General features: G+C 58.7%; 2 protein-coding genes across 7 annotated transcripts in view; one reads left to right on the top strand and one right to left on the bottom strand.

The window, feature by feature from the left end:
• The first annotated feature begins 31 nt into the window (after positions 1–31).
• TBC1D17 (TBC1 domain family member 17) lies at positions 32–12,414 on the top strand. 2 transcript variants are annotated; one of them, XM_003940370.4, is made up of 17 exons: positions 32–139; positions 555–653; positions 910–984; positions 3,087–3,210; positions 4,365–4,572; positions 5,117–5,228; positions 5,318–5,476; positions 6,124–6,252; positions 6,333–6,436; positions 7,037–7,131; positions 7,631–7,747; positions 7,835–7,935; positions 8,035–8,134; positions 11,084–11,181; positions 11,336–11,452; positions 11,885–11,971; positions 12,068–12,414. In XM_003940370.4, the coding sequence occupies exons 1-17, from the start codon at positions 119–121 to the stop codon at positions 12,266–12,268; spliced, it is 1,947 nt and encodes a 648-aa protein (XP_003940419.1). In that variant the 5' UTR covers positions 32–118; the 3' UTR covers positions 12,269–12,414. The 2 variants fall into 2 exon arrangements, with proteins under 2 accessions (XP_003940419.1, XP_074242152.1); XM_074386051.1 differs by lacking the exon at positions 12,068–12,414 and having other exon boundaries at positions 11,811–11,899.
• An 879-nt stretch (positions 12,415–13,293) lies between these two features.
• Positions 13,294–20,405, bottom strand: part of IL4I1 (interleukin 4 induced 1) — a 42,703-nt gene continuing 35,591 nt past the window's right edge. For all 5 annotated transcript variants that reach the window (XM_010351103.3, XM_074386052.1, XM_010351104.2 and 2 more), the window contains 4 exons: positions 19,585–19,786; positions 15,030–15,098; positions 14,607–14,743; positions 13,294–14,244 (listed from right to left, as the gene is read on the bottom strand). In XM_010351103.3, coding sequence (XP_010349405.1) covers positions 13,311–14,244; positions 14,607–14,743; positions 15,030–15,098; positions 19,585–19,786 — 1,342 coding nt within the window. In that variant the 3' untranslated portion in view covers positions 13,294–13,310. The remainder of the gene's footprint in view (positions 14,245–14,606; positions 14,744–15,029; positions 15,099–19,584; positions 19,787–20,405) is intronic.

Raw genomic sequence — 20,405 nt, 5'->3', positions numbered from 1 at the left:
TAGAACAGGTCGGGGCGCTACCACTGTCCGGCCCGGAGGGGAACTGTTTTCTCCGGAAGTGACAACACGCTGACTCGGAAAAGGGGGAGGCGGGGCAGTGGGGCCTTCGGCGGCGGCTATGGAAGGAGCCGGCTACAGGGTAAGCACTGAGGGCGCTTTCCCTCGCTTCAGTCTATGCGAAACGCTCCGTCTAGTGGTCAGCTCCGCCCTCAGCCCTTGCGCGTGCTCCTGAGAGTCCGGCACGGCCTTGGCAAACACCGATCTCTCATAAACGCGCCGTCACCCTCCTGTCCACCACCCCGTGGGAGACCCTCTCATGGCCCCGCCCCCGGGTCAGGCGACTCCTTGGGCCCCGCCCCCTGCGGAACGCACGCCCGCCTCCGAACGCTGGCTGGACCGCTCTCCCCGCCCTGGTCCCGGGGCAATGGCTCTCCCGGCCCCGCCCCCTGAGGGTGGCTCCTCCCGGGGCCCGTCCCTATTGGCTCCCCTGGGCCGGTCCCCTCGCGTGTCGCCCTCGCTTGGGCCCCAAATCTCGCTGGTTCCCCCCAACCCAGGTGGTATTTGAGAAGGGCGGAGTGTACCTGCACACCAGCGCTAAGAAGTATCAGGATCGAGACTCCCTCATCGCTGGTGTCATCCGTGTCGTGGAAAAGGTGCGCTGGGAGGGAGCAGGGCTCGTGCCCGCTCCGAGAGGGATGCAGACGCTCTGGGATGCAGGCGGCAACTGGAGGAGTTTGATCTGGCGCTCAGCAGAGGGACCTGAAGAAGTCTGGGGGTGGGAACTGGAATGAGGGGCGGGGCTTTGAAAGGCAGAGGGTAGAAACCTGGAAAGTTTGGAAATTTGCAGCGGAAAGTTTTGGGAATGTGGTTTAGGGAACGCCTCTAACCGCTCCTCCCTCCTTCCCCTAGGACAATGACGTCCTCCTGCACTGGGCTCCTGTAGAGGAGGCTGGAGATTCTACTCAAATCCTCTTCTCCAAGAAGGTAGGTCTCTGCGGGTCGCACAGGCTCCACTCCCTTTGCCCTTCTCCACTCGCTTTTTTTTTTTTTTTAAGACGGGATTTCACCATGTTAGCCTAGTCTTGAACTCCTGACCTCAGGTGATCCGCCCGCCTCGACCTCCCAAAGTGCTGGGATTACAAGCGTGAGCCACGGCGCCCAGCCCGCTTTTTTCTTTTAAGAGACAGGGTGTCCTATGTTGCCCAGGCTGGAGTGCAGTGGCTATACACAGGCACGATTGCACTACTGATCAGCACTGGAGTTTTGACCTTCTCTGTTTGGGACCGGGGCTGATACACCCCTCCTTAGGGAACCTGGTGGTCCCCCGCTCCTGGGAGGTCACCATATTGATGCCAAACTTAGTGCGGACACTCGATCGGCATAGTGCACTACAGCCCAGAACTCCAGGGCTCAAGTGATCCTCCCGCCTCAGCCTTCCGAGTAGCTGGGACTCAGGCTCTCGCCACTGCGCTGGCTCCTCTCGCTTTTTTCTAGGTCTGTACTGTTGGAAGTCATTTTGGGGACCTGAGTACAATCCCAGACCTACTTGTGGGGCATGTGTGACCCTAGTGGGCTCGGGTACTCTTTGCTTCTCGGTTTCTTCCTTTCTGTGAAATGGGCAGAGGATGCCTGTTACAGGAAAAAGAGCAGGGACCTTGAGGTGCACGATGCTGGGGACACCTGACCCCTCTCTCCATTTGCTTCTTGGGAAATCCCTGCCAGGGTGCAAGATGACAGCTCAACCTGTGGATTCGAGTTGCTTGAAGGGGAGTGGCATTTCCTCTGGTGCCAGAGGACAGGGCCTGACAGCCTACTCACCCACTTCATCACTGCTCTCATCTTCCCCTTCTTTAATCTCTGGGCCCTGACCTGGGAAACTCTGGGATCCAGAGATGAGTCAGATCCAGACCGACCTAAGCCCTCACCCTTACTCACTCTTTGAGAAACTGGTAGATGAGGTCGAAAACCCAAGGAGGTGTTGGAACATGGGTTTGAATCCAGTCAGTCTGATTCCAGATCGCTTCCTGGAAGAGCAGATGTTTGAGCTGGGACTCTAAGGATGTAAAAAGACAAGACGGTATTTCAGGGACAGCAGAAGAGCCTTCAAGGCACACGGAGAAGTTGGATGCCTCTGGAGAGGGTTTTATTTTTGTTTGTTTTAAAAGAGATGGAGTCTCGCTCCGTTGCCAGGCTGGAGTGCAGTGGCGCAATCTTGGCTCACTGCAACCTCCGCCTCCAGGGTTCAAGCGATTCTCCTCCCTCAGCTTCCCAAGTAGCTGGGACTACAGGCGCCTGCCACCACACCCAGCTAATTTTTGTGTTTTTAGTAGAGACAGGGTTTCTCCATGTTGGCCAGGATGGTCTCGATCTCTTGACCTCGTGATCTGCCCACCTCGGCCCCCCACAGTGCTGGAATTACAGGCATGAGCCACCGCACCCAGCCTGTAGAGGGTTTTTTTTTGTGGGGAATGAGACCTCCATTGGAGCTGTTGAGTTCCATCTAGGGTCAGGAAGTCAGCACCACAGAGCTAGTGACCAGACACCAGAAAACTGAGCTGGACACCCATGCTGCCCCAGGGCAGGAGGATGAAGATGAAGATGAGTCTTTACCTCCTTGCTCCACAGCCAAACACGGCCAAGGCACCTGGAAATTGCCTTAAGTCATTTCTGCTTTTCAGGTGTGCCTGCCTGTGGTTGGTAGAATTTGTCTTGTGTTTCGGATTCTAGCTGCAAGGAAACCTGGGAAATGTAGTTTTTTTCACTATCTCAAAGGTGGAAAGTGGTATCTTACCGTGGTTTTGTTTTGTATTGTCCTAATGAGTACCAGCAGTGTACGTTCAGCACTCTACAGTCTGACTGCAGAGCCACCTGCCATGTCGCATGGACCTCCCCCACGCACCAGGAGATGTGGGGTCAAGTCCTGGCTCTCTCTGGCTGCATTGGGTGACCCTGAGCAAATGCTGTACCTTCTTCGTGCCTCAGTTTCCCTCTTTGGTCACTGGGTCTATCTTCCAGGGTAGCCTCACGGCTCAGAACTGGAAACTGAATCCACAGCCCCTTACTGTCTGCTCCTTTCTTCCCCAAAGGACTCCAGTGGGGGTGACTCCTGCACTTCTGAGGAGGAACCCACCTTTGATCCTGGCTATGAACCCGACTGGGCCGTCATCAGCACTGTGCGGCCACAGCCCCGACACTCAGAGCCCACGAGAGGTAGGCTGAGGAGGTGGCCCTTGGGAGGCGTGTGGGCCAGGTATGACATATCTTGCTCTCAGTGGTCATGGCCCCATGGGCTCTGCTGCCCACAGTCAAGAAGGCCACCAGTCGGCCGGGCGCGGTGGCTCACGCCTGTAATCCCAGCACTTTGGGAGGCCGAGGCTGGTGGATCACGAGGTCAACAGATCGAGACCAACCTGGTCAACATGGTGAAACCCCATCTCTACTAGAAATACAAAAAATTAGCTGGGCATGGTGGCACATGCCTGTAATCCCAGCTACTCAGGAGGCTGAGGCAGGAGAATTGCCCGAACCCAGGAGGCGGAGGTCGCGCCATTGCGCTCCAGCCTGGGTAACAAGAGCGAAACTCTGTCTCAAAAAAAAAAAAAAAAAGGCCACCAGTCACCACCTTCCAGTCCCAGGAGCATGGACGTCAATGGGGGTACAGGACCGTCCCAGCCCAGGGCAGCATGACCAGTGTCTCTGATGTTGCAACCCTGCTCATCCTATTGGGCTCCCGGGTTGGCTGTGGGTGCCCCCAGCGAAGCGTGCCTCTGAGGTTCGAGGCTGTGGGGGCAACAGACGTAGCCACTCAGGGTGATTTGCACCATCCTGGGGTGACACAGGGTTCAGGGGACATCTAGAGAAAGCACATGGCCCCTCTGGGGAATGGAGACCCCGTCCGGGAAGAGGTGATGCCAGAGCTTGGTGCTGAGGGGCACTTGAGAGTTTTCTCTTCTGGCAGAGAGAGTAGCCCGTGCATGTCAGAGGCAGGCGGCCCCGGTGTGTTTAGGGAGCCGCTGGACTTTGTTGTGGCTCAGGTGTGGGATTTGGAGTGAAGAAGGGTTGGAGGTAAGATAGGCGGGGAAAGGGGACCGACTTGAGGGGCCTCAAGTGCCAGGTTGAGGAATAGGTCCTTACCCTGCAGGTCAGGGGGTGCCTAGGAAGGTTCTGGAACAGGCATATGTCCACTGGGCTCTCTTCGCATCTGAACTCTTTTGTGCTTCCGAGGAATGTGAGGCCAGAGGCCAGGGGGTGGCTGGTGGCGGGGCCTTCAGGAGATACCTGTGCCGAAGGGACATCCTGGGGTGAGGTTGATAAGGCCGGCTCTGGCCTCCCACACCTCCCCCGGCATGGCGCTGTCTCCCTAGGTGCAGAGCCCAGCTCCCCCCAGGGCTCCTGGGCCTTCTCGGTGAGTCTGGGGGAGCTCAAGTCCATCCGCCGCTCCAAGCCGGGCCTCAGCTGGGCCTACCTAGTTCTGGTGACCCAGGCCGGAGGCTCCCTACCTGCTCTGCACTTCCACCGCGGGGGCACCCGTGCCCTGCTCCGTGTCCTCAGCCGCTACCTGCTGTTGGCCAGGTGAGCTCTTTCCCAGGGCTGAGCCTTTAACTGCGCCCAGCCCTTCCTGGCTGCTGCGTGATCCCTTGCAGCTGTGAAAGAAACACAACTCGCACTGATTTATTGGAAAGCAAAGAGAGTGGACACGTAACTGAGAAATCAAAGGGGAGTGTTGATTTCAGACAGGACCCAGGAAACAGTTACCCTTTTTCCCTCTGAGTTTGTCATTCTCTGGGACCCCAGCATCCCTGGACTAACAACCCCACCGGATAGAAAGCACCTCTTTCCCCACCTTCCAACAAGGTCCCAGAGCTGCCTCTCATTGGCTTGTCCCTGAGTCAGTCACCCTGATCCAGAAGGTGAAAGTCCCTCATCGACCAGGCCTGAGTCATGTGCCCACCTCGGATCCAGCTCTGGTCCCCCTGTAACAGCATCCCCAGAAATGAGGGATTCTCCAGGGGCAGTTGGGATGCTGTGGCTGGAAGGGATGTCGGGCGAGCACAGCCAGCCTGGGACACTGGACCCCTACCCGTGCGTCACCTGTGCGTCACCTCCCGCCTCCCAGCTCCCCGCAGGACTCCCGCCTCTACCTTGTCTTCCCCCACGACTCCTCTGCCCTGTCCACCTCCTTCCACCACCTGCAGCTCTTTGACCAGGACAGCTCCAATGTGGTGTCTGTGAGTGTCCCGGGCACCAGGCCTGGTGGGTGTGGGCAGGGAGGGACAAGAAGGGGTGGGCCGTGACCTCCCTTTGGCCTCGCCCCCAGCGCTTCCTCCAGGATCCCTACTCCACCACCTTTAGCAGCTTTTCCCGAGTGACCAACTTCTTCCGGGGTGCCCTGCAGCCGCAGCCCGAGGGAGCCTCCTCTGACCTTCCCCCGCCGCCGGACGATGAGCCTGAGCCTGGGTTCGAGGTCATTTCCTGTGTGAGTAGTGAGTGGACCCTCCCTGTCAGCTCCGGCTGTGTCTCCTGGACACATGCCTTCATTTCGCTGGGTCTCAGTTTCCTCCTTGGTAAACCGGGGATGGTAATGGGACCGCCTCCAGGTGCATAAGGACGGCTCTGCCATGCACAGTGGGCACCTGCTTGCTCTTATTATTGGGGCACCCCTCCTAACTGGGGGGTGACTTGGCTGCTCAGCCTAGGGCAAGGCTGCTGCCTGCCCCTGAACGTTAGTCATTCAAAAGCTAAGAAGTGCTCTGAGGCCGGGCGCGGCGGCTCACGCCTGTAATCTCAGCACTTTGGGAGCCTGAGGCAGGCGGATCATGAGGTCAGGAGATCAAGACCATCCTGGCCAACATGGTGAAACCCCGTCTCTACTAAAAATACAAAAATTAGCCAGGCGTGGTGGCGCGTGCCTGTAATCCCAGCAACTCCGGAGGCTGAGGCAAGAGAATGGCTTAAACCCAGGAGGCAGAGCCTGAAGCCAGCTGAGATTGTGCCACTGCACTCCAGCCTGGGCGACCAAGCCAGACTCCATCTCAAAAAAAGAAAAAAAAAAAAGAAGTGCTCTGTGCTGGTGGACTGAAGCTGCCCCACTGAGCCCCAGGCTCCTTTGCCCTCCACCCATAGGTGGAGCTGGGGCCTCGACCCACTGTGGAGCGGGGCCCTCCAGTCACAGAGGAGGAGTGGATGCGCCACATGAGCCCCGAGGGCCGCCTGCAGCAGGTCCCTGAGCTGAAGAACCGGATCTTCTCCGGGGTGAGTGCCAGGGCAGGTGGGAGGATGGGCCAGGGCCAGAACAAGGGCCCACTGAGCTGCCTGTCCCCTCACATCCCCAGGGTCTGAGCCCTGGCCTGCGGCGCGAGGCGTGGAAGTTTCTCCTGGGGTACCTCAGCTGGGAGGGCACAGCTGAGGAGCACAAGGCCCATGTACGCAAGAAAACGTGAGTCCTCAGGAGGCCCTGCCCTGCCAGGCACAACATCTGGCACCACCTAGGGCATCAGTGGGCAGGTTCTGTGGATGCTGGTTGTGAGCCCACTGTATCTGGGCACCACCCTGAGCCTGTGGAATATGGCGATGAACAAGCCAGACCCGTCCTCACCCCTGTATGGTCTGTCTTGTCTCCATTGCCGTTTTCATTCCTGTGCCATACGGTTTTAATGATCACAGTTTTGCAGCATGTTTTATAACCTAAGGAGGGCCTATCTTTCCTCATTCCTGGTGTAGGTAATGTACCTGCCGGGCTCCAAGGATGCAGCAGTGCTGGACAGTTCCCTGTCCCTGGTACCCTATCCAGCAGTGGGGAGGGGTGTGTGTGTGACAGATTGTCGCCAAAAGCCCACAAGGATTTCTATGTAGTGACAGGTGTAGTAGGAAGGTGAAGCATAAGGGATGGTGTCAAGAATGATGAGGTGACCTGCTTGGGTCTGTGTGGTCAGGGAGGGGCTCTGCAAGGCTGATCAGGGAGGTGGCGCCAGGCCGGGAGGTCTCCCAGTGCCGCAGAGAGTGGTGGTCTCACATCTCGCTTCCCTCCACCCCTCAGGGACGAGTATTTCCGAATGAAGCTGCAGTGGAAATCTGTGAGCCCCGAGCAGGAGCGGAGAAACTCACTCCTGCATGGATATCGCAGCCTCATCGGTCGGTGTCAGGGGTGGCGCTCGGGGTGGATGGGAGCAGGGAACAGCAGGAGGGCCTCGGGCACCGGTGCGAGGGGGAGATACAGGGAGCCCCCTGGCTCCCAAGACCAGGGAGCCGGCATCTGGGAGGGAAGCAGCGCAGACCGCGGGGGAGTGTCCCCAGCGAGCAAGGCTCGTGAAGGGCCGGGGAAGAGGAGCTGGCTGCCTTGGGCCCAGTCTCAGCTCTGTCAGTGATGCCTACTGATCTTGGCAAGTGACTTTGCCTCCCTGGGCAAAGTTTCCCCCACTGTGGGAGGATATAGCCAGCTGATGCGCAGGAGACCTGGCGCCTCGAAGCAGGAGCATCAGTGATGGTTTCTAGAACCAGCTCTGCTTCTCCTGGAGCGAGTGCTGCGCTGGGGGCTGCCGGCAGGAGGAGCGGTGGGGGCTGGCCCTTGTGGCCAGCAGGGACAGGCCCCTCTACTCTTCTCACCTCTGCACCCTGCGCCCGGTCCCTGCAGAGAGAGACGTGAGCCGCACTGACAGGAACAACAAGTTCTACGAGGGTCCGGAGAACCCAGGGCTGGGCCTGCTGAATGACATCCTCCTCACCTACTGCATGTACCACTTTGACCTCGGTGGGCGCCAGGCCAGAGGCGGGCGGGGCCGGGGGAGCCGGGGGAGCGCTGCAGGCCTGGCTGTAGCCTGACCCCTTGTCCCCCCAGGCTACGTCCAGGGCATGAGTGACCTGCTCTCCCCGATCCTCTACGTCATTCAGAACGAGGTGGATGCCTTCTGGTGTTTCTGCGGCTTCATGGAACTCGTGGTGAGGCTTGGGTCAGGGGTGGGACTCGGGCCCAGGGAGCAGTCAAGGGACCTGGCACCTCACGGAGCCTGCCCTCCTTCCCCTGCTTCCATCCCACAGCAGGGGAACTTTGAAGAGAGCCAGGAGACCATGAAGCGGCAGCTTGGGTGCCTGCTACTGCTCCTGAGGGTGCTGGACCCCCCGCTCTGTGACTTCCTGGGTATGTCTCTCGGGCGGGTGGGCAGGAGCCAGTGGGGCCACAGACCTGGATGAAGTCTCTGGTAGCAGCCACAGGTGGCGTTCTGGACATGGGGTCCTGATCCAAAAAAGAGAAACATCCCCACACAACCTAGAACGTAGAGGCAGAATTGCTGTTTGAAGCAAAACGTCACCAAATGCAGACACGCAGGCACGCTGGCTCATCCCGCCCTCGTGCTCACCTCCATCCTGTTTGGCCTTTACCTTTGGCTTAACCTGCTGGGTACTTTACAGAAATAAGGACGTTCCTGCCACTTCTTACCTCCACCTGACTGTGGCTCACCTTGAACCAGGAATCAGAACCTGGTTCTCTGGACCCTAAGGCTGCATCCTGGCTTTAGTGTTTTTTATTCTTCACCCGGGCACGGTGGCTGACTCCTGTAATCCCAGCACTTTGGGAGGCCGAGGCAGGCAGATCACCTGAGGTCGGGAGTTCAAGACCAGCCTGACCAACATGGAGAAACCCCGTCTCTACTAAAATTAGAAAATTGGCCGGGCGTGGTGGCGCATGCCTGTGATTCCCAGCTGTCTAGGAGGCTGAGGCGGGATAATCGCTTGAACCTGGGAGGCAGAGGTTGCTATGAGCCAAAATGGTGCCACTGCACTCCAGCCTGGGCAGCCAGAGCAAAACTCTGTCTCAAAAAAAGGAAAAAAAGCCGGGCGCGGTGGCTCAAGCCTGTAATCCCAGCACTTTGGGAGGCTGAGGCGGGTGGATCACGAGGTCAAGAGATCGAGACCATCCTGGTCAACATGGTGAAACCCCGTCTCTACTAAAGATACAAAAAAATTAGCTGGGCATGGTGGCACATGCCTGTAATCCCAGCAACTCAGGAGGCTGAGGCAGGAGAATTGCCTGAACCCAGGAGGCGGAGGTTGCGGTGAGCCGAGATTGCGCCATTGCACTCCAGCCCGGGTAACAAGAGCGAAACTCCGTCTCAAAAAAAAAAAAAAAAAAAAGGAAAAATAATTTTCATTCTTCATTACTTGGTCAGTGTAAAAACTGCAAGAAATGCCGGGTGCGGTGGCTCAAGCCTGTAATCCCAGCACTTTGGGAGGCCGAGGCGGGCAGATCAGAAGGTCAAGAGATCGAGACCATCCTGGTCAACATGGTGAAACCCCGTCTCTACTAAAAATACAAAACATTAGCTGGGCATGGTGGCGCGTGCCTGTAATCCCAGCTACTCGGGAGGCTGAGGCAGGAGAATTGCCTGAACCCAGGAGGCGGAGGAGGTTGCAGTGAGCCAAGGTCAAGCCATTGCACTCCAGCCTGGGTAACAAGAGCAAAACTCTGTCTCAAAAAAAAAAAAAAAAAAAAAAAAAGCAAGAAATTCGGATGAAGAAAAAAAAAGTAAGGCTGGGTGTGGTGGTTCACACTTGTAATCCCAGTGCTTTGGGAGACTGAGGCGGGAGGATCACTTGGCCAAGGAGTTTGAGACCAGCCTGGGCAACATTGGGAGAACAGAAAAAACTGAGAAACTACAAAAAAAAAAAAATTTAAAAGTTAGCCTGGGCACAATGTAATCCCAGCACCCGGGGAGGCCATTCAGGCGGATCACTTGCGACCAGGAGTTCCAGACCAGCCTGGGCAACATAGCAAAACTCTGTCTCTACTAAAAATACAAAAAAATTAGCCAGCTATGGTGGCACATGTCAGTAATCCCAGCTACTGGTGAGGCTGAGGCACAAGAATCAGAGGTGATGGTTAGCATTCAGCAGAGACTGCGCCACTGCACCCTAGCCTGGGAAACAGAGTAGGGGTGGGGGGAGGCCAGGTGTGGTAGCTCATACCTGTAATCCAGCACTTTGGGAGGCCACAGTGGGTGGATCAGGAACACCTGAAGTCAGGAGTTTGCGAGCAGCCTGGCCAACGTGGTGTGAAACCCCATCTCTACCAAAAATACAAAAATTAGCTGGGCTTGGCGCACGCCTGTAGTCCCAGCTACTCAGGAGGCTGAGGCAGGAGAATCCCTTGAGCTGAAGTACCACTGCACTTCAGCCTGGGCAACAGAGCGAGCCTCTGTCTCAAAAAAAAAAAAAAAGAAAAAAGCAAGTTCAAGTTGCTGTTGATAACATTATTCTTTTTGAGTGCAGATCGTGATGATAACAAGTCATGAAGAGCCTCACTCCCTGGAGCTCAAGGAGAGGCCACCTCTGTGTTATTCAGTCTTCTCAAACATCACTTTTCTTGACTGCCTGGTGTTCTGTCCACCTGCAAGATGTGGCAGAATTGATTTAACTTCACCTGCTGGAGTTTCGGGTCCTTTGCAGGGTTTTTTTTTTTTTTTTTGAGATGGAGTCTCGCTCCGTCACCCAGGCTGGAGTGCAATGGTTTGATCTTGGCCCACTGCAACCTCTGCCTCCCAGGTTCAAGCGATTCTCCTGCCTCAGCCTCCCAAGTAGCTGGGATTACAGGCAAGCGCCACGTGCCTGGCTAATTTTTGTATTTTCAGTAGAGATGGGGTTTCACACCATGTTGGCCAGGCCCATCTTGAACTCCTGACCTAGGTGATCCACCCACCTTGGCCTCCCAAAGTGCTGGGGTTACGGGCGTGAGCCACCCCAGCCAGCCCTCAGCTTAAATTCTTGCTAATAAAAATTTGTATCTAGGAGCGCCAGCTGTCTTAGTTCTCACTGGCAGCAGGCACTGAGGTCTGTTTTCTCCGGTGTGCTGGGCACCCTGCCTCCCTTCCATGTCCGTGGAAGATGAGGGAGTATAACACACTTCTTCTGGAAAGTGGGATGAAGGAGGGCAAGGTCCGGGTTCAGAGCTGCTCCTGCCTTACCTCCGAGGGTCCCAAGCCTGGCATAAGTCGCTTGCCTAGACTTGGGGAGGGTCCTCCAGCCAGGATGGCTTCTTAGACTCTCAGTCCCAGCGCTGGACAGCGCTGAGTGGGCTCCCTGTCCTCCTCAGATTCCCAGGACTCTGGTTCTCTCTGCTTCTGCTTCCGGTGGCTGCTCATCTGGTTCAAGAGGGAATTTCCCTTCCTGGATGTCCTTCGGCTGTGGGAGGTGGGCCAGCCAGTTGTGGGAGGGAGGCCTGAAGGGGTGGGCTCTGCCACCTATGGGAGAGGATGGGAGGTTGGGCGGAGAGGGGCAGACCCTGGTGGGACCTCAGGCCCAGGCTGGGCCATGACCCCTCCCTCCCTCTGTCCCGCACCCCCAGGTACTCTGGACAGGGCTCCCTGGCCCCAATCTGCACCTGCTGGTGGCCTGCGCCATCCTAGACATGGAGCGGGACACCCTCATGCTGTCCGGCTTCGGCTCCAATGAGATCCTGAAGGTGAGGCGCCGGCTCCCTCCCGCCCCCGCTCCCTCCACCCCTACCTCCGCCCCCCGCCCACCCGGAGCTGGGCGCGTCCAGGGCCGCAGTACCCGCGGGGAGCAGGTGCTCAGTGTGGGATTATTGAAAGCCTGGTTAGCTGAGAGCGCCGCCGGGGTGCGGCCGCCTGGGTTTCTCTCTCGCCCCATCCCTTGCCTGCTCCCAGCAAGGTCCTCACAGGGCAGGTGGGTGGGGACCTGCCTTCCCCCAGTACGTGCTCCGAATGCTCCCGGAGGCCTAAGAAGCATGACTCCCCCAGCCCCCAGCGCGCCTCCGAGCCCCCAGAGGGCCAGCCCGGTGTGTCTTCATTGTTCCCCAGCACGAGGCACAGAGTGGGCGCTCGGGCGGAGGTGGCTGAGTGCTGGCTGGCGCCTGACCCACCCCCTCCCGCAGCACATCAACGAGCTGACTATGAAGCTGAGCGTGGAGGACGTGCTGACGCGCGCCGAGGCCCTGCACCGCCAGCTGACCGCCTGCCCCGTGAGTGCCGGCCCGCCCCGCAGCGCCCCCTCCCGAACCCCGCCCCTATCTCACCGTCACCTTCTGCTTTTCGCCGCCCTCGCCCCGCGCCTCTAGGAGCTGCCCCACAACGTGCAGGAGATCCTGGGGCTGGCGCAGCCCGCAGAGCCCCACAGCCCCTCGCCCACCGTGTCTCCCCTGCCGCTGTCGCCCACCCGGGCTGTGCCCTCCCCGCCGCCCCCCGCGGACACAGCCCCGCAGCCCGACAGCAGCCTGGAGATCCTGCCGGAGGAGGAGGACGACGGCGCCGACTCCTAACCCCGCCAGGCAGCCTCGCTCTGCACAGGCACTTTAGCCCGCGCAGGAGGCCAGGGACACCTGCGAGGGGGCGGGTGCGTTCCGCCCCCGGCCGCCGCCGCCCTCCTGATAAGCTGGCTTCATTAAACTGACACTTCTCTTGTGCAGTTGGCTTCATGTTAGTTGGGGGAAGCTGCCACGTGGGCTCCGACCTTGGTGGGGATTGTGGCTCAGCAGGGTCTAGGGTGAATGATTGGGGCTTGTGGAGGCAGGGCTCCCTGAGTTGCCTGATTTGATTTGTTTGTTTTATGAGATGGAGTCCTGCTCTTGTCACCCAGGCTGGAGTGCAGTGGCAGATCTTGGGTCACTGCAGCCTCTGCCTCCCGGGTTCAAGCAATTCTCCTGTCTCAGCCTCCCAAGTAGATGGGACTACAGGTGTGCGCCACCACACCCGGCGGATTTTTGTATTTTGGGTAGAGGCGGGGTGTCATGTTGACCAGGCTGGTCTCGAACTCCTGACCTCAGGTGATTTGCCTGCCTCGACCTCCCAAAGTGCTGGGATTACAAGCGTGGGCTACATCGCCCGGCCTGACTGGGGGTTTTGGAGGAGTGGAGTGAAGATGGGGTGCTCAGGGCTGTGGCTGCGACCTGGTAGCTGCGCGGGAACACTTCCCGGACATAACCAAGGTGGAAGGGACTGCAGAGCTGTGCGCTGAGTCTGCCCTTCCAGCTGCTGCTTATGAGAAAAGTCACCTGTTCAGCCACTGTCAACCGGGCTGTTACTAGCGTTAGGGCCCATCTGTGCTTCAGCTTCGTGACACTTGGAGATGGTCTCCATGACTGCCACTTCCCGGTGGTGCAGGGAGTCCGTCCTGTTCCCTCTGCGTGTCCCCCCTCCTGTGGAGCCCCAATGTCCGGGAAGAAGTGAGGGGCAGATTGTGGAAGGCTCCAGGATAGGCGTAGCGCCTGCTAACTGCAGGGCTAGGGGTTCCGATGCAGGCAAATTGGGGAAGGAACTGAGCCACGGGGGAGGCTGGACCACACGGCTTTTTCCGAAAATACTTTAATGCCAGGTCCTCGGGTAGGTAGTGTGCTGGAGAGGTACCTGGCCTTGGACTGGAGGGTGGCTGCCCTCTTCCTCTGCCCGGTCATACGAGGGGCTGCCCGCCACCCCATGCGCATACCCCTGCCTCTGCCTCTGCCCCTCTGGGCTGGCCGTCTCGAATGCAGGCTCCTCCCGGCTGTTGATTTTGATGGCGGCTCGCAGCGCCGACTTGACCGCCGTCTCCACCCAGCCGTGCGGGTAGGCGGTGTGCTCGCCGGCGAAGTAGACGCGGCCGTAAGGGACAGACCAGTCGTACGGCCCGTAATCCTTTTCGGTTTGCCAGAGCGCCGGCGGCTGCACCACGAAGCCACCCTGGCTGTGCGGGTCCTCGGCCCAGCGCTTGACGACGCCGGTGCCGTCCCAGAGCTGGCGCACGAACGGCCCGTGCAGCGCCGCCACGTCGTCCAGCGCCACGCGCAGCGCCTCTTCCTGGCTCAGGCCGGCGAACGCCGCGGCCGCGTCCGACCACGTGTACGAGGCCAGCAGCAGCGCGCCCTCGCGCGGCGGCGGGTAGAAAATCATGCGCGACGGGCGGTCGGTGTTCGAGTGGCCGCCCTCGATGTCCTCCTCGCGCCAGAAGGGCCTGCGGAAGCTCAAGAACACCTTGGTGGCCGGCACGTAGTGCAGTCCCCGCAGCGCCTCCTGCACGTGGCGGGGAAGCGGCGGCGAGAAGCTGATGCGCTGCACCGCCGGCCCGCTCGCGGTCAGCAGCACCACGTCGGCCTTCAGCGCCTTCAGATTCCGCGCCCGGGGAAAGGTCTTGATCTGCACGTGCACATGATGCGGCCCCTGGGTTATCGCCACGACGGGCGCGTTCAACAGCACAGGCTCCAACAGTGAGCTCAGCAACGCGCGTGGCAGCAGGTCCCAGCCACCCACGATGCGGCTGTACCTGCGGGCGGGGCAGGGGCGTGACCCCGGGTTCTGCGGCCCCACCCCTCCGTCTGGCCCCACCCACTTCGGCTGCTGGCCCCTATGGGCACCGACCCGCTCCCACCTCATCCACCTCTCCGGATCCCGCCCGTTCCTGACACCCCGGAGGCCCCAGTAGTGGATTGTGTGACCTGGAACCCCACCACTTCTCCTCCCCAGGCCGTTCCCTTTATCTGGGAACCCTTAACCCCGCCCCTGTCAATCAGGCCACGCCCTTCACAACGGCTCCGTCGCCAGGCCCCGAGACTCCGCCCACTCCCTGATTCCTTGCCCCGATTGGTCCCCGCCCGCCCCTCCCCGCCCGCCGGCCCCGCCCCTCACTGGAGCCTGTCGCTGAGGCAGCTGTGGGCCCGGAGGGCCTCGGCAAAGCTGAGATAGAAGAAGCCATCCTCGGACATCACGTCTCCCAGCAGCTGCACGGCCGGCCGGCTCAGGTTCCCCTCCCCGAGGAGGTATTCCTGCAGGGTGGGCGCGGGCCGAGGTCAGGGCCCAGGCGGGCGGCACGCCCGAAGAGGACCGTTCCCCAGCCAGGCCTCCTGATTCCATGACCCTAGAGATCCGGTCCCCGCTCTGTGACAGATGGGGGAAACTGAGGTCCAGAGAGAGGGCGTGTCCAGCCCCCGGGTCAGGCAGGAATTCAGTGGCAGGACTAGGGTCCCGGGTTCCTGCCTCCTGACTCTCCGGGGAAGGCCCACAGTCACTCTCTTTGCCTTGCGTCTCCGCAGAACCAAGGGCCCCACTCACCAAGAGCGTGTGCCTTTCAAACTTCTTCATTGCCTTTCTGCAGCCCAGCGCCTTCAGGTCTTTCAGGGCCTGTTGTGGGAGAGGCAGACATGGTGCTGAGGCGAGGTCTGGAGCCCACCCCTGGCTTCTCCTTGTGGTTCTGCCCCGGGCCAGCCCTTCACCACTCTCAAGCCTCTGGGCTTTTGTCCGCGCCATGCCCTCTGCCTTGCGCTCCACTGCAGCTCAGATGCCACCACTCCTCCCATCTTCCCAGACCGTTACCACCCCTGCGTTTGCCCGGCTGGTCACAGCTTGTCCCAGTTGGGTGTTATTTTGCCTGTTCCTGCGCCAGCCTGTGAGCTCCATGGAGGCAGGGGTGTGGGCAGCTGGAGAGGAGGCTGGGAGAGGGTCTCAGGCGTGCTGTGTCCTCCCGGGGCACAGTGATTACTGGTTGCTGGCCACAGGCTGAAGCTGGCCCCCTGTGCTACTGGTCAGGGCTGACAGGGCATGGCGGCTGAGAAGTTCACCTACCAGTTTGTCCCCTGCCCACAGCCTTCCTGTGGCTCCCCAGTGCCTAGAGCCACAGAGTTCTCACCCCTCAGCCTGGTGTTCGAGGCCCCTGCCAGCCCCTCAGTGTCTTTGTTTGTTTTTGAGAGGTAGTCTTGCTCTGTCGCCCAGGCTGGAGGGCAGCAGCACCATCTCAGCTCACTGCATCCCCCACTGCCCAGGTTCAAGCTATTCTCCTACGTCAGCCTCTCGAATATCTGGGATTACAGGCGCGCCACCACCATACCTGAGTGATTTTTCGTTTTTAGAAGAGATGGGGTTATGCCATGCCGGCCAGGCTGGTCTCAAACTCCTGACCTCAAGTGATCTGCCCTCCTTGGCCTCCCAAAGTGCTGAGGTTCCACCGTGCCTGGCCTCAATGTCTTTTTTTTTTTTTTTTTTTTTTTTTTGAGACGGAGTTTCACTCTTGTTACCCAGGCTGGAGTGCAATGGCGCAATCTCGGCTCACCGCAACCTCCGCCTCCTGGGTTCAGGCAATTCTCCTGCCTCAGCCTCCTGAGTAGCTGGGATTACAGGCACGCACCACCATGCCCAGCTAATTTTTTTGTATTTTTAGTAGAGACGGGGTTTCACCATGTTGACCAGGATGGTCTCGATCTCTTGACCTCGTGATCCACCCGCCTCGGCCTCCCAAAGTGCTGCGATTACAGGCTTGAGCCACCGCGCCGGGCCTCAATGTCTTTTTAATTTGTTTTTTTATTTTTATTAATTTATTTTTTAGTTTTTTTTTTTTTTTTTTTGAGACGGAGTTTCGCTCTTGTTACCCAGGCTGGAGTGCAATGGCACGATCTTGGCTCACCGTAACCTCGGCCTCCTGGGTTCAGGCAATTCTCCTGCCTCAGCCTCCTGAGTAGCTGGGATTACAGGCACGCGCCACCATGCCCAGCTTATTTTTTGTATTTTTAGTAGAGACGGGGTTTCACCATGTTGACCAGGATGGTCTCGATCTCCTGACCTCATGATCCACCTGCCTTGGCCTCCCAAAGTGCTGGGATTACAGGCTTGAGCCACCGCGCCCGGCCTTGTTTTTTATTTTTTGAGTTGGAGTCTCATTCTTTTTGCCCAGGCTGGAGTGCAGTGGCGCGATCTCAGCTCACTGCAACTTCCACCTCCAGGTTCAAGCAATTTTCCTACCTCAACCTCCGGAGTAGCTGGGATTACAAGCGAAGGCTACCATGCCCGGCTAATTGTATTTTTAGTAGAGACGAGGTTTCAACATGCTGGCCAGGCTGGTCTCAAACTCCTGACCTCGTGATCTGCCCGCTTCAGTCTCCCAGAGTGCTGGGATTACCACTTTGGAGTGAGCTCACTTAGGAGTGAGCTTCTGTGCCCGTCCGGTCAATGTCTTTTATGGCAGCTCTGGTTCTGTGAAGTATCCAGTGCCGAGACCACCCCCACCAGGGCTCTCCCCGCTGCACGTCTGGCACCTATTGTTCCCTTCCTGTCTTTTCGTGGCACATGTGTGCCCGTCCTTCAGCCCTTCGTTCAAGTCACAGCCCCTCCCAGAAGCCTTGCTGCTCCTGCCTAATTTCAGGCCTCTTCTTTTTTTTTTTTTTTTTTTTTTTTTTTTTTTTTTTTTTTTTGAGACGGAGTTTCGCTCTTGTTACCCAGGCTGGAGTGCAATGGCGCGATCTCGGCTCACCGCAACCTCCGCCTCCTGGGCTCAGGCAATTCTCCTGCCTCAGCCTCCTGAGTAGCTGGGATTACAGGCACGTGCCACCATGCCCAGCTAATTTTTTTGTATTTTTAGTAGAGACGGGGTTTCACCATGTTGACCAGGATGGTCTCGATCTCTTGACCTCGTGATCCACCCGCCTCGGCCTCCCAAAGTGCTGGGATTACAAGCTTGAGCCACCGCGCCCGGCCTCAGGCCTCTTCTTGGTCCACCTGTCTTCCCCCTCCTGGCCAGGGACCTCGGAGGGAAGGCGGTGCCCCTTTGCTCACTCAGGCATCTGGCATCTCCCAGGCTCCCAAACCGGTCAGTGTTAAGGCATAGAAATGACCTGGACATGGCCCCCACCCTGGTCCAGAAGGGGAGATGGACAAGTAAAGCGTTCTCACACTTGGGTGTGGCCAGCTCTCCCCTAAAGGCATCAGGGATGGTTGGCCGGGCACGGTGGCTCACGCCTGTAATCCCAGTACTTTGGGAGACTGAGGCGGGCAGATCACCTGAGGTCAGGAATTCAAGACTAGCCTGGCCAACATGGTGAAAGTCCGTCTCTACTAAAAATACAAAAATTAGCAGGGCTTGGTGGCGCACACTTGTAGTCTCAGCTACTCGGGAGGCTGAGGCAGGAGAATTGCTTGAACCTGGGAGGTGAAGGTTGCAGTGAGCCGAGATTGTGCCGCTGCACTCCAGCCTGGTGCCTGGTGACAGAATGAGACTCTGTCTCTAAATAAATAAATAAATAAATAAATAAGGTATTAGGGAAGGCTTCCTGGAGGAGGGGACATTAGAGCTGGTTCTTGAGGGTGGAGCAGGAGTCCCTGTGTGGGGAAGGGACAGGCATTCCAGGCGGGGTGGGGGGCGATGCACAGGTGTAGTGGGAGTGAGGAACACAGCGGGGGGCATGGGGACCACCATGAGGACAAAAGTTCCTTAGAGGAGAAAAGAACATGAGGCTGGAGGGGTGCAGGAGGGAAGGCCAGTCAGGGCTCAAAGCTGACCCTGAGGCAAGGGGGAGCCACCAGGGGCTGTGAGCAGTATCACTCTGGGTGTGGGAAGATGGAGCCTGGGCAGCTGGAGGGGAGACTGGTGGAGGGCCCAGGGCAGAGGAGGAGGCCTGAGCTGGGGTGGGCAGAGGGGAGCAGGGCATGAGAGTCCCGGGGCAGGGATGGGCACTGACTGTGGGGGAGGTGGGCGAGGAGGAGGTCGGGAGGAGGGTGGCTCCTGGGGGTCTGCCCGTGACTGCGGGATGGTGGGGCCATCGTGAGATGGGGGTAACGGGAGGAGGAACTGGTTTAGGGAAGGTGTTGAGCCCAGCGGTGCTAGAGGGCCTGGGGGAGGGACACAGGCCAAGGTCTTGGGAGACAGATTGAGCAGATGTCAGTTTCTGGATCCACGCTGGAGACCAGGAGGTTGTCCAGGACAGTGTGTGGGTGAAAGGGGAAGAGACCAAAAGCCGATGCAGCTTTGGGATTAGCAGTACTTATGGGGAAGCTAAAGAAGGGAGCCGGGCCGGGCGCGGTGGCTGCCGCCTGTAATCCCAGCACTTTGGGAGGTGGATCACCAGAGGTCGGGAATTCAAGACCAGCCTGACCGACATGGAGAAACCCCGTCTCTACTAAAAATACAAAATTAGCCAGGTATGGTGGTGCATGCCTGTATTCCAACTACTCGAGAAGCTGAGGCAGGAGAATCACTTGAACCCGGGAGGTGGAGGTTTCGGTGAGCCGAGATGGTGCCATTATACTCTAGCCTGAGCGACAGAGTGATACTCCATCTCAAAAAAAAAAAAAAAAAAAAAAAAAGGCCGGGTGCGGTGGCTCAAGCCTGTAATCCTAGCATTTTGGGAGGCCGAGGCGGGTGGATCACGAGGTCAAGAGATCGAGACCGTCCTGGTCATCATGGTGAAACCCCGTCTCTACTAAAAATACAAAAAAAAAATTAGCTGGGCATGGTAGCGCGTTCCTGTAATCCCAGCTACTCAGGAGGCTGAGGCAGGAGAATTGCCTGAACCCAGGAGGCGGAGGTTGCGGTGAGCCGAGATCACGCCATTGCACTCCAGCCTGGGTAACAAGAGCGAAACTCCGTCTCGAAAAAAAAAAAAAAGGGAGTTGGGAGATGACCCACAGGCGTAGAAGCCCGTGGAGCTGGCCACTCTCATTCTCCAATTTCAGTGGGTAGGTCAGTGGTTAGACCTCATGGCACACATGCCCTTGGTCGAATTTCCATCTCCATCAACAGGCACCCAACCCCATGGAGGGAACCCAAGGACCCAGGGAGCCAGCCAGGGCTGGCTGGGGAGGAGGACACAGAAGTCAGGGCGGGGAGGTGCGGGGCGCCTACCTGGTTGAGAGCCATCTGGTAGATGTCTTCGGGCGAGTGGCCCTTTTCCTGGGGCCGCAGGGCATAGCCCAGCTTCTCGGGCAGCTTCTCCACCATGTAGTTGCGCAGCTTCACCCCGTGCACCTCCGTCCACGTGTTCTCGTCATACTGGGTGAACTTGGTGAGGTTGAGCCCCAGGCCCTGGCAGAGCTTGTGGAGGATCCTGAGCGAGGGAGTGGGCGGGTGAGGGCTGGGCTCCTGCGGGGGTGGCCTGGTCCCTAGTGGGACTTGGGAGGTGGGAGGGGAGAATAGCTGGGGGCCAGCGAGAGGCTGGGGGTGGGGCTAGATTTGGGGTGATCAGTGCCAGGGGATGGGAATGAAATGGGGACAAGGTTGGAAGGCTTAGGGCAGCACCAGGATTAGGATTGGGTTAGGAGTGGGAATCGGGAAGGGGGACAGAGTTTGGGTTGGATGGGGGTTTGAGGTGGGGAGGAGCCTGGGGCTGGAGTGCCTGAGGATGTGGGGGTGGTGGAGCTGCAGGGCTGCAGGGGACCACAGAGGAGCTGGCATTTGGGACGGGCAGGGCTGGCTGGGGGGCTGGTGAGTGAGGGCCGGGCTCGGGTAGGGGTGGCCGGGTTCCTAGAGGGACTTGGGAGGCAGGAGGGGAGAGTAGCTGTGGTTCAGCTTGAGGCTAGGGACCAGGTGGCCTGAGTGTTGCCAGAGGCCGGGTGCTGGGGCTGAAGTGGGACTGTCATGGATCAGGTGAAGGATGGGGTCGCAGGCTGGGTTTGGGTTTGGGAGTCAGAGCTGGAGTTCGGGCCTGCTCTGGCATGGGCGTGGAG

Source organism: Saimiri boliviensis, chromosome 14 (assembly GCF_048565385.1).
Source record: "Saimiri boliviensis isolate mSaiBol1 chromosome 14, mSaiBol1.pri, whole genome shotgun sequence".
Classification (NCBI taxonomy): domain Eukaryota; kingdom Metazoa; phylum Chordata; class Mammalia; order Primates; family Cebidae; genus Saimiri; species Saimiri boliviensis.
This window is presented reverse-complemented; position numbering and strand designations above follow the sequence as displayed.

Coding starts and splice junctions, on each gene's coding strand:
- TBC1D17 (XM_003940370.4), top strand. CDS start 119: ATGGAAGGAGCCGGCTACAGG. Junction 7,132..7,630: donor TGGATATCGCAGCCTCATCG/GTCGGTGTCAGG, acceptor CGGTCCCTGCAG/AGAGAGACGTGAGCCGCACT. Junction 7,748..7,834: donor CATGTACCACTTTGACCTCG/GTGGGCGCCAGG, acceptor TTGTCCCCCCAG/GCTACGTCCAGGGCATGAGT.